The 12,500-nt window shown below is 48.8% G+C and overlaps 2 protein-coding genes across 5 annotated transcripts in view; one reads left to right on the top strand and one right to left on the bottom strand.

Moving 5' to 3' along the window:
- The window catches only part of smim14 (small integral membrane protein 14), a 15,648-nt gene extending 11,819 nt beyond the window's left edge, over positions 1–3,829 (bottom strand). Inside the window, exons 1-2 of one of the 4 annotated variants that reach the window (XM_064926807.1) lie at positions 3,566–3,829; positions 1,695–1,796 (exon numbers count right to left, since the gene is read on the bottom strand). In XM_064926807.1, the coding sequence (XP_064782879.1) occupies positions 1,695–1,769 (75 nt within the window). In that variant the 5' untranslated portion in view covers positions 1,770–1,796; positions 3,566–3,829. Of the gene's footprint in view, positions 1–1,694; positions 1,797–1,821; positions 1,923–3,565 lie in introns of those variants that run through there. The other 3 variants (XM_064926810.1, XM_064926806.1, XM_064926809.1) reach the window with 3 other exon arrangements.
- A 1,111-nt stretch (positions 3,830–4,940) lies between these two features.
- Positions 4,941–12,500, top strand: part of LOC135507218 (ubiquitin-conjugating enzyme E2 K-like) — a 13,793-nt gene continuing 6,233 nt past the window's right edge. Inside the window, exons 1-6 of the mRNA XM_064926811.1 lie at positions 4,941–5,512; positions 6,717–6,810; positions 7,016–7,074; positions 8,307–8,389; positions 10,306–10,405; positions 10,978–11,106. Coding sequence (XP_064782883.1) covers positions 5,450–5,512; positions 6,717–6,810; positions 7,016–7,074; positions 8,307–8,389; positions 10,306–10,405; positions 10,978–11,106 — 528 coding nt within the window. The 5' untranslated portion in view covers positions 4,941–5,449. The remainder of the gene's footprint in view (positions 5,513–6,716; positions 6,811–7,015; positions 7,075–8,306; positions 8,390–10,305; positions 10,406–10,977; positions 11,107–12,500) is intronic.

Raw genomic sequence — 12,500 nt, forward strand, 5'->3', positions numbered from 1 at the left:
AAGCACAGAAAGAGAGAGAGACACCATCTATGTGTGTGTGTGTGTGTGTGTGTGTGTGTGTGTGTGTGTGTGTGTGTGTGTGTGTGTGTGTGTGTGTCTGTGCGCGCAACCGCGTGTGTGTCTGTCTGTCAGTCCTCAAGACAAACACAGAGAGACAGACAGCAGGAACCAGGATGTGCTGCTGACTCAGAGCCTCCACAGTCCCACACACTTTTCCTCTCCCTCCTTCTCTCCTTGTGTCTCTCACCTTTTTCTCTCTCTCTCTCTGTCTGTCTCTCTCTGTCTGTATCTCTCTGTCTCTCCCTCTCTGTCTCGCTGTCTCCTTCTCTCTCTCTGTCTCTTCAATTTAAGGGCATTATTGTCATGGGAAACATATGTTAAAATTGCCAAAGTAAGTGAAGTAGATAATAAACAAAAGTGAAATAAACAATAAAAATGAACAGTAAACATTACACTCACAGAAGTTTCAAAACAATAATATTATGTCCGTTTACAGTGTTGCAACGATGTACAAATCTCTCTCAAATGTAAAAAAAAAAAAAAGACTGGGTTGGTCGAGGGCTAACTATATCTAATGTACTGAGGGAAGTGAACAAGCCCCCCCCCCCCATCAGGGTCATGCTGTATCCTGCGGTCAGTCTTAGTCAGATTGAATGTTGACGTGGATGATGGCAGCCCCCCTCCCCCCCCCCCCCACCTCTCTGATTCAGACGGGTTGGGGTAAATGCGGAAGACACAGTTTCAGTTGAATTCATTCAGGTTGTACAACTGACTATAGGTTTCCTTCTCTCCTCTCCTCTCCTCTCCCCTCTCCCCCTCTCTCCTCTCCTCTCCTCTCCTCTCCTCTCCTCTCCCCTCTCCCTCTCTCTCTCCTCTCCTCTCTCCCCCTCTCTCCTCTCCCCTCTCCCCCTCTCTCCTCTCCTCTCCTCTCCCTCCTCTCCCCTCTCCCTCTCTCTCCTCTCCCCCCTCTCTCCTCTCCTCTCCCTCTCCCTCCCCCTCTCCCTCTCTCTCCTCCCCTCTCCCCCTCCTCCTCCCTCTCCCCTCCTCCCTCTCTCCTCTCCTCTCCTCCCCTCCCCTCTCCTCCCCCCTCTCCTCCCCTCCCCCTCCCCCCTCCCCTCCCCCCTCCCCTCTCCTCCCCTCCCCCTCCCCTCCCCTCCCCTCCTCCTCCCCTCCCTCCCCTCTCCTCCCCCCCTCTCCTCCCCTCCCCTCTCCTCTCCTCTCCCCCCTCCCCCCCTCCCCTCCCCCCTCTCCTCTCCTCTCCTCTTCTCTCTCCTCTCCCCTCCCTCCCCTCTCCTCTCCTCTCCCTCCCCTCTCCTCCCCTCCTCTCCTCCCCTCTCCTTAAGTTAGTAACATTACAATTTAGAAACAGAAGTACTTCTACCACAAACATGAAGAGAGACACACACAGAGACACACACACACACACACACACACACACACACACACACACACACACACACACACACACACACACAGACAGATAGACACACACACACACAGACACACACACACACAGAGACACACACACACACACACACACAGACACACAGACACACACAGACACACACACACACACAGACAGACACACACAGACAGACACAGACACACAGACACACAGACACACATACACAGACACACACACACACACACAGACACACACAGACACAGACACACACACAGACACACACTCTTACCAGGTTGATGAGTCGTCTCATGGCGTGCTCCTGCGTGCAGATGCACTCACAGGGGTCAAAGCCTCCCTCCGCCATTACGATCACCTGATAAAACACACACACCTGGGATGAGACCACACACACACACCTGGGATGAGACCACACACACACCTGGGATGAGACCACAAGACGGAGTGGACAAACTGATGAATTATCTGAGTCTCTGAACACCTGTGTGTCAACAGAAGACAGAGTGGACGACCTGATGAATTATCTGAGTCTCTGAACACTTGTGTGTCAACAGAAGACAGAGTGGACGACCTGATGAATTATCTGAGTCTCTGAACACTTGTGTGTCAACAGAAGACAGAGTGGACGACCTGATGAATTATCTGAGTCTCTGAACACCTGTGTGTCAACAGAGGACAGAGTGGACGACCTGATGAATTATCTGAGTCTCTGAACACCTGTGTGTCAACAGAAGACAAACGGCCACAAACATGTCACTCAACAAAATACTGTTTTTTTAAATGTTGCATTTGTGAAATTATTTTGATGTGAAAGTTAAAAAGGGATTTATGTTTCTAGAACTGTAGAGCAATAGAGAATCGATTCATGTCCAGATGAGAGTATTTAGCTGGTTCAGGCTTCCAGAGCCAAATCACCCTTTTAACAGAACATTGAAGCAGCAAAGTTAGGCCTCTTCAGTTCAATATCTTTAAAACCTTTATTTAACTCGGCAAGTCAGTTAAGAACAAATTATTATTTTCAATGACAGGATCAGTGGGTTAACTGCCTGTTCAGGGGCAGATTTGTACCTTGTCAGGTCGGGGATTTGAACTCGCAACCTTTCGGTTACTAGTCCAACTCCCTAACCACTAGGCTACCCTGCCACCCCAACTCTAACCTGTTAGCAGCTAGTCTCTGGGAGTACACATCCAAGGCTGACAAAGTCCTCCTGTCTTATATTATTGAACAATAATAAAAACTATATAATAATACAAACTGTGTCCTGTAGAAATATTTCATTAACGAGTGTCCTAAGATAACTGCATATACCGGCCACATTATTAGATAAGTGGTTAGATGGGCGTTATGTATTTCAAAACTTTTGTTTCCTTTAATGTAGCTGTAAGCTAAGCGTTGATAGCAACTGGTTCACGCAGTACTAACAGTTAGTAAATGGCTAACATTAGTAGGCTATAGTTGGCTAGCAAGATGGCAAACTTATTTTGTACCTATACATTCATAAAAGTAATTTGCTTTGTAAGTTGGCTGATACATTTAAGTGAAACCAGAAGTCATGACTGCGGATAATTTGAAGTGAAGTTATTTTTTGTCGGGAGTTTACATAGACATTTACAGGGAAGAGGCTGTCTTGTCCGGTCCTCCATATTACGTCACACACCGCAGTTTTCTTTTCCGGCATGACTTCGGTTCTCTGATCCGTTTTATGTAAAAACTCGAAAAAATATAGGTGCAACTTCTATTGGTGCCGTCTAGCCTGGACCCAGATCTGTTGGTGCCGTCTAGCCTGGACCCAGATCTGTTGGTGCCGTCTAGCCTGGACCCAGATCTGTTGGTGCCGTCTAGCCTGGACCCAGATCTGTTGGTGCCGTCTAGCCTGGACCCAGATCTGTTGGTGCCGTCTAGCCTGGACCCAGATCTGTTGGTGCCGTCTAGCCTGGACCCAGATCTGTTGGTGCCGTCTAGCCAAATAGAGGTCCAACTTCGCATTGGAGCTTTTTGATGCATATTATAATCCAAAACTTCATTCGTTACGTGTGGATGCGTTTATGCTACCGACCCTGTAGATTCAGTACTTTTACCCAGCGCTGCCAGTGAATTTGCGTTTTGCTGTGTTATTGAAGGGACAGAGAGACGACACTTACCTGAACACACTGATCCAGACGCAGCTTTAAAGTCCAGTGAATGTATGTTTCTTGTTGTTATCGTTCCCGACTGTAGACACGTAATCAGAAAGCCACAGCTGGTCAAACTGTTTTCATCTGTACAGTAGAAGATTTCCAGGGGCTCATTCATTATGCCAATTCTGTTGCAAAACGTTCCATAAACGGAGGCAAACGAAACGGGAGGGGACCTACCCGATACTGTCCAATAGAAACGGTGGTTTTAGTTGCAAAACGGGGAACTAATGATAGCACCCAAGCTCTGCCTGTCTGTGTTTTGATACAGAACGCGACAGCCACGTCACGGACATCACGCGAGATCTCCGAGTAGACAGGATCTCCGAGTCGTCACTAGTTACCACAGCCATAAAGTCATAAATAGCGCCTATTTCTACAATTTCTCTTTTTCAATTGTATTTTAAATCTTAACCACACTGACATTATTGTAAAGATGTATGAAAATAAATTATACCAAAATGCTATTTAAGGTTATGCATAAGGTTAGCAATTTTAACTTTGTGACTGTGGTAACGTGGAAACTTTCGTTGTTTTTTTTTCCAACTCAGCGTTTCAACTGTCTCAGACATCCGATTGGTTTAGATATCCAGCGGGATATCATTTCAGCCAATCAAAGTCAAGAGCGAGTTAAGCTGCGATGACGTACGGAAAGTAAACAAAATATACATGGTCAATCAATCACCCAGTGACAGATGGAGTATGTTGTGAAGAATAACACTACATGTCAGGGGTACAACAAAATCAATATCTGCTGATTAACTCAGTAACTCTTGTGTCATCTCTTTCCCCCCAAAATGCCCCCAGAAAAGTCTGTTCATGTGACCTTCATGTTCAAGTGAATGATAAAACAAACTCTGTATTTTCTCTGAATTAGAGTCCATCCGTGTTGACGGAAAAGGACAGAGATGTCTGGAAAAATGTGTCACACAGGCCTGTCCCTGTTCAGCAGGTCATAACAACAGAGAAGATGCTGGAGATGTCAACTCCACGGGGATTTTACCCTCGACCAATAGGCAATCTATTATACCGGACACTGGTAGCAAAGACACACAGACAGACAGTGAGAATTAGTGACAATGTACCGTGTTGTGTGTCAGAGAGAGAATTTCCTAAACTGTGTGCAGCTACAATGTATCACTTGTGGTTTGACACAGGCCCCGATATAACCTTCTTAGTCATATAAAAGTTACATATGAATAGTGGTATTTACAGTTACATATGATGAGAAAGTGATGTATTCACACCATCCCATCATATCACATGACTCCAAACAGAGGAATACAGCAGTGCTTGACAACAACAACAACAACAACGTTCCTCTTTCTAGCTATTTCCACAAAACCAACCTTTCACAGACATTCACATGTTCTAGTAAGGTTAGTTCTGTGGCAAAAAAACAAACTGTGTTCATATTTCCAGCCTCAGTTACTGACAAGACTGTGCTGCAGGCATTTTCAAGAAAGGAGCGCTGTGTTTTTGAAGAGGGGAAAGAAAGGAGAGTGAACGAAGCAGAGGAGAGAGGGGAAGATAGATAGAGGTAGAGAGAAAGAGAGAGGTAGTGAGAGGTAGAGAGAAAGAGAGAGAGGTAGAGAGAAAGAGAGAGAGGTAGAGAGAAAGAGAGAGAGGTAGAGAGAAAGAGAGAGAGGTAGAGAGAGAGAGGTAGAGAGAAAGAGAGAGAGGTAGAGAGAAAGAGAGAGATAGACAGTGATAGAGATATAGAGATATAGAGAGAAAGGGAGAGAGGAGGATTGGAGAGTGTAACAGAAGATATCCACATAGCAACGGGAGTGGACCGAGGCCCGACCAGGTGTAACATCCCGCTACTGGACGGAGGGAGACGGCAGAGCCATGGCGAATATAGCGGTCCAGAGGATCAAACGGGAGTTCAAAGAAGTTCTGAAAAGCGAAGAGGTTTGATTAAAAAAATATCCTTACGACTATTTACGGTTACTTATGGCAAATCGTGTTTTTAACCAGTTTAAATTAAAACTGTAGTTGTTTATGTTTGCAAGTTGTCATGCAAAGGAACATGTCAGCTTGCGAGTTATCCAATCTGCGTTTCTGATGCAGTGGAAAACAAGCGAGGCCCCATCGAGGGGAACTTTATCGGTGATTGTGCGACAACATGCCCGGTGCGAAGTGAAAGGGTGTCGGCGACACAGATCAGGAAATATCGCGGATGTTAGCCCAAGGGGACAGGCCTGGGACAGATAACAAGACAAAACCCCATACAAACAAAAAACAAAAGTCCCTAACGCCAAAATGTCGAGTGTCAGCCCAAATAGTTGTCAAGATGCTAAACAATAGTTAGTTTTTTCCTCCCTGTGTTGACGTTTTTGTAGCTGACATTAGCTAACTAGCTGAAGGGGGAAACTTGTGTTGCTAGGTAGCTAGCTTGTTAGCTAGCCTGCTAGTTTGACAGCTGCCTTGGTGCACCCCTCTCACTATGTAATAAGCCAGTGTCTTTGCTATGAAGACATTATTTATTTAGGAAGTTTTGGACCCTGTAGCTCGATAGCTAGACTGTTGTCAGTTCTTTAATATAGCACATCATGAGAGACTGTTTAGTTGTTTAGCTTGCTAAATGAAAATGTGGATCTCCCATATCCTATTGCAATAAGAACAAGGGAAGTATTGGGGCAGACAGTGGACTACTGCTATAACTGTGTTGATGGGGTCTGATGGACGGACTGTCAATGGAGAAGGGTCCTACGGAACCACAATCCCTCTTCATCCCTCTCCCACTCTCTTCCCCCTCTTCATCCCTCTCCCCCTCCTCATCCCTCTCCCATCCCTCTCCCTCCCTCTCTCTCCCATCCCTCTCTCCCTCCCTCTCTGTCCTCATCCCTCCTCCCTCTCTCTCCCATCCCTCTCCCTCCCTCTCTCTCCTCATCCCTCCCCTCCTCCCTCTCCCTCCCTCTCTCTCCTCCTCCCTCTCTCTCCCATCCCTCTCCCTCCCTCTCTCTCCTCCTCCCTCTCGCTCCCTCCCTCTCGCTCCTCATCCCTCCCCTCCTCCCTCTCTCTCCCATCCCTCTCCCTCCCTCTCTCTCCTCATCCCTCCCATCCTCCCTCTCTCTCCCATCCGTCTCTCTCCCTCCCTCTCTTTCTCTCCCAGACGAGTAAAAACCAGATCAAGGTGGATCTGGTAGATGAAAACTTCACAGAGCTGCGAGGAGAGATCGCAGGACCACCAGACACGCCGTACGAAGGTGACACACACACCTGCTCACTCACACACACACACCTGGTCACACACACACCTGCTCACACACACACACACCTGGTCACTCACTCACTCACACACACCTGCTCACTCACACACACACCTGCTCACACACACACACCTGCTCACTCACACATAAGCACATACACCAATACAGATCATATATGCACTGTTTTTTTCTCCTTTCTAAGGTGGCAGATTTCAACTGGAAATCAAAATCCCAGAAACGTATCCCTTTAACCCTCCCAAGGTGAGAAACACATCCCTTTAATAACCCTCCCAAGGTGAGAAACACATCCCTTTAATAACCCTCCCAAGGTGAGAAACACATCCCTTTAATAACCCTCCCAAGGTGAGAAACACATCCCTTTAATAACCCTCCCAAGGTGAGAAACACATCCCTTTAATAACCCTCCCAAGGTGAGAAACACATCCCTTTAATAACCCTCCCAAGGTGAGAAACACATCCCTTTAATAACCCTCCCAAGGTGAGAAACACATCCCTTTAATAACCCTCCCAAGGTGAGAAACACATCCCTTTAATAACCCTCCCAAGGTGAGAAACACATCCCTTTAATAACCCTCCCAAGGTGAGAAACACATCCCTTTAATAACCCTCCCAAGGTGAGAAACACATCCCTTTAATAACCCTCCCAAGGTGAGAAACACATCCCTTTAATAACCCTCCCAAGGTAAGAAAACACATCCCTTTAATAACCCTCCCAAGGTGAGAAACACATCCCTTTAATAACCCTCCCAAGGTGAGAAACACATCCCTTTAATAACCCTCCCAAGGTGAGAAACACATCCCTTTAATAACCCTCCCAAGGTGAGAAACACATCCCTTTAATAACCCTCCCAAGGTGAGAAACACATCCCTTTAATAACCCTCCCAAGGTAAGAAACACATCCCTTTAATAACCCTCCCAAGGTGAGAAACACATCCCTTTAATAACCCTCCCAAGGTGATAAACACATCCCTTTAATAACCCTCCCAAGGTGAGAAACACATCCCTTTAATAACCCTCCCAAGGTGAGAAACACATCCCTTTAATAACCCTCCCAAGGTAAGAAACACATCCCTTTAATAACCCTCCCAAGGTGAGAAACACATCCCTTTAATAACCCTCCCAAGGTGAGAAACACATCCCTTTAATAACCCTCCCAAGGTGAGAAACACATCCCTTTAATAACCCTCCCAAGGTGAGAAACACATCCCTTTAATAACCCTTCCAAGGTGAGAAACACATCCCTTTAATAACCCTCCCAAGGTGAGAAACACATCCCTTTAATAACCCTCCCAAGGTGAGAAACACATCCCTTTAATAACCCTCCCAAGGTGAGAAACACATCCCTTTAATAACCCTCCCAAGGTGATAAACACATCCCTTTACTAACCCTCCCAAGGTGAGAAACACATCCCTTTAAGAGTCACTGATGGTCCACTACTACCTGGTGTTTCTCACCCCTGTCTCTCCCCAGGTGAGGTTCATCACTAAGATCTGGCACCCCAACATCAGCTCAGTAACAGGAGCCATCTGTCTGGACATCCTCAAGGACCAGTGGTGAGTCACACATAGTTACGCCCCTCCCCTCTCCCTACAACTCCTCCTCCCTATAACCCCTCCCCTCTCCCTACAACTCCTCCTCCCTATAACCCCTCCCCTCTCCCTACAACTCCTCCTCCCTATAACTCCTCCCCTCTCCCTACAACTCCTCCCTATAACCCCTCCCCTCTCCCTACAACTCCTCCCTATAACCCCTCCCCTCTCCATACAACTCCTCGTCCCTATAACCCCTCCCCTCTCCCTACAACTCCTCCTCCCTACAACTCCTCACTATAACCCCTCCTCTCTCCCTACAACTCCTCCTCCCTATAACCCCTCCCCTCTCCCTACAACTCCTCCTCTCTATAACCCCTCCCCTGTCCCTACAACTCCTCCTCCCTATAACCCCTCCTCTCTCCCTATAACCCCTCCCCTCTCCCTACAACTCGTCCTCCCTATAACCACTCCCCTCTCCCTATAACCCCTCCCCTCTCCCTACAACTCCTCCTCCCTCCCTACAACCCCTCTCCCTACAACTCCTCCTCCCTATAACCCCTCCCCTCTCCCTACAACTCCTCCTCCCTATAACCACTCCTCTCTCCCTACAACTCCTCCCCCCTCCCTACAACTCCTCCTCTCTATAACCCCTCCTCCCTCCCTACAACTCGTCCTCTCTATAACCCCTCCCCCTACAACTCCTCCTCTCTATAACCCCTCCCCTCCTCCCTCCCTACAACTCCTCCCTATAACCCCTCCTCTCTCCCTACAACTCCTCCTCTCTATAACCCCTCCTCCCTCCCTACAACTCCTCCTCTCTATAACCCCTCCCCCTACAACTCCTCCTCTCTATAACCCCTCCCCTCCTCCCTCCCTACAACTCCTCCCTATAACCCCTCCTCCCTCCCTACAATTCCTCCCTATAACCCCTCCTCTCTCCCTACAACTCCTCCTCCCTACAACTCCTCCCTATAACCCCTCCTCTCTCCCTACAACTCCTCCTCCCTACAACTCCTCCCTATAACCCCTCCCCTCTCCCTACAACTCCTCCTCCCTACAACTCCTCCCTATAACCCCTGCTCTCTCCCTACAACTCCTCCTCCCTACAACTCCTCCCTATAACCCCTCCTCTCTCCCTACAACTCCTCCCTATAACCCCTCCTCCCTCCCTACAACTCCTCCTCCCTATAACCCCCCCCTCCTCCTCCATATAACCCCCTCCTCCCTCCCTATAACCCCTCCTCCCTCCAACTCCTCCTCCCTCCCTACAACTCCTCCTCTCTATAACCCATCCTCTCTCCCTATAACTCCTCCTCCATATAACCCCTCCTCCCTCCCTACAACTCCTCCTCCCTATAACCCCTCCTCCTCCATATAACCCCTCCTCCCTCCCTATAACCCCTCCTCCCTCCCTACAACTCCTCCTCCCTCCCTACAACTCCTCCTCCCTCCCTACAACTCCTCCTCTCTATAACCCATCCTCTCTCCCTATAACTCCTCCTCCATATAACCCCTCCTCCCTCCCTACAACTCATCTCTCCCTACAACTCCTCCTCTCTATAACCCCTCCCCTCTCCCTATAACTCCTCCTCCCTATAACCCCTCCTCTCTCCCTATAACCCCTCCCCTCTCCCTATAACTCCTCTCTCTCTATAACCCCTCTTCTCTCCCTACAACTCCTCCTCCCTCCCTACAACTCCTCCTCTCTATAACCCCTCCCCTCTCCTTATAACTCCTCCTCCCTATAACCCCTCCTCTCTCCCTACAACTCCTCCTTCTCCTTCCCCCAGGGCAGCACCTCCTCTCTCTAACCCCTCTCTCTCAAACCCCTCCTCTTCCTGTCTCCCAGGTTAGTACCTCCTCTCTCCAACCCCTCCTCTTCCTGTCTCCCAGGTTAGTACCTCCTCTCTCCAACCCCTCCTCTTCCTGTCTCCCAGGGCAGCAGCGATGACTCTGAGGACAGTACTGTTGTCCCTCCAGGCTCTTCTGGCTGCAGCGGAACCAGACGACCCCCAGGATGCAGTAGTGGCCAATCAGGTACCGGTATGAATCTGTCTGTCAGTGTTCCTCCTCTCCAATCAGGTACCGGTATAAATCTGTCAGTGTTCCTCCTCTCCAATCAGGTACCGGTATAAATCTGTCAGTGTTCTGTAAACGGGTTTCTCCTCGACGTCGTTCTGTAAACGGGTTTCTCCTCGACCTCGTTCTGTAACCGGGTTTCTCCTCGACGTCGTTCTGTAAACGGGTTTCTCCTCGACCTCGTTCTGTAAACGGGTTTCTCCTCGACCTCGTTCTGTAAACGGGTTTCTCCTCGACGTCGTTCTGTAACCGGGTTTCTCCTCGACCTCGTTCTGTAACCGGGTTTCTCCTCGACCTCGTTCTGTAAACGGGTTTCTCCTCGACCTCGTTCTGTAAACGGGTTTCTCCTCGACGTCGTTCTGTAAACGGGTTTCTCCTCGACGTCGTTCTGTAAACGGGTTTCTCCTCGACCTCGTTCTGTAAACGGGTTTCTCCTCGACGTCGTTCTGTAAACGGGTTTCTCCTCGACCTCGTTCTATAACCGGGTTTCTCTTCGACCTCGTTCTGTAACCGGGTTTCTTCTCTCCCAGTATAAGCAGAACCCAGAGATGTTTACGCAGACAGCCAGGTTATGGGGCCATTACTACGGGGGAGCCCCTGTTCCCGGACCAGAATACACACGGAAGATAGACAAACTCACTGCCATGGGCTTCGAAAAGGTAGGCAGACAGCTGTGTGGTGTGTCTCTCTCTCTCTCTCTGCTGACAGACAGCTGTGTGGTGTGTCTCTCTCTCTGCTGACAGACAGCTGTGTGGTGTGTCTCTCTCTCTGCTGACAGACAGGTGTGTGGTGTCTCTCTCTCTCTCTGCTGACAGACAGCTGTGTGGTGTCTCTCTCTCTCTCTGCTGACAGACAGCTGTGTGGTGTGTCTCTCTCTCTGCTGACAGACAGCTGTGTGGTGTCTCTCTCTCTCTCTGCTGACAGACAGCTGTGTGGTGTCTCTCTCTGTCTCTGCTGACAGACAGCTGTGTGATGTCTCTCTCTCTCCTGACTGAATGCTGTGTGATGTCTCTCTCTCTCTCTCTCCTGACTGAATGCTGTGTGATGTCTCTCTCTCTCTCTCCTGACAGAATGCTGTGTGATGTCTCTCTGTCTCTCTGTCTCTCCTGACAGACAGCTGTGTGGTGTCTCTCTGTCTCTCTGTCTCTGCTGACAGACAGCTGTGTGGTGTCTCTCTCTGTCTCTGCTGACAGACAGCTGTGTGATGTCTCTCTCTCTCCTGACTGAATGCTGTGTGATGTCTCTCTCTCTCTCTCCTGACTGAATGCTGTGTGATGTCTCTCTCTCTCTCCTGACTGAATGCTGTGTGATGTCTCTCTCTCTCTCCTGACAGAATGCTGTGTGATGTCTCTCTCTCTCTCTCCTGACAGAATGCTGTGTGGTGTCTCTCTCTCTCTCTCTCTCCTGACTGAATGCTGTGTGATGTCTCTCTCTCTCCTGACAGAATGCTGTGTGGTGTCTCTCTCTCTCTCTCTCCTGACTGAATGCTGTGTGATGTCTCTCTCTCTCTCCTGACAGAATGCTGTGTGGTGTCTCTCTCTCTCTCCTGACAGAATGCTGTGTGATGTCTCTCTCTCTCTCCTGACTGAATGCTGTGTGATGTCTCTCTCTCTCTCTCCTGACAGAATGCTGTGTGATGTCTCTCTCTCTCTCCTGACAGAATGCTGTGTGGTGTCTCTCTCTCTCTCTCCTGACAGAATGCTGTGTGGTGTCTCTCTCTCTCTCTCCTGACTGAATGCTGTGTGATGTCTCTCTCTCTCCTGACAGAATGCTGTGTGATGTCTCTCTCTCTCTCCTGACAGAATGCTGTGTGGTGTCTCTCTCTCTCCTGACAGAACGCTGTGTGATGTCTCTCTCTCTCCTGACAGAATGCTGTGTGGTGTCTCTCTCTCTCTCTCCTGACAGAACGCTGTGTGATGTCTCTCTCTCTCTCTCCTGACTGAATGCTGTGTGATGTCTCTCTCTCCTGACAGAACGCTGTGTGATGTCTCTCTCTCCTGACTGAATGCTGTGTGGTGTCTCTCTCTCTCTCTCCTGACAGAATGCTGTGTGA

Source organism: Oncorhynchus masou, chromosome 20, assembly GCF_036934945.1.
Source record: "Oncorhynchus masou masou isolate Uvic2021 chromosome 20, UVic_Omas_1.1, whole genome shotgun sequence".
In the NCBI taxonomy this organism is placed as follows: domain Eukaryota; kingdom Metazoa; phylum Chordata; class Actinopteri; order Salmoniformes; family Salmonidae; genus Oncorhynchus; species Oncorhynchus masou.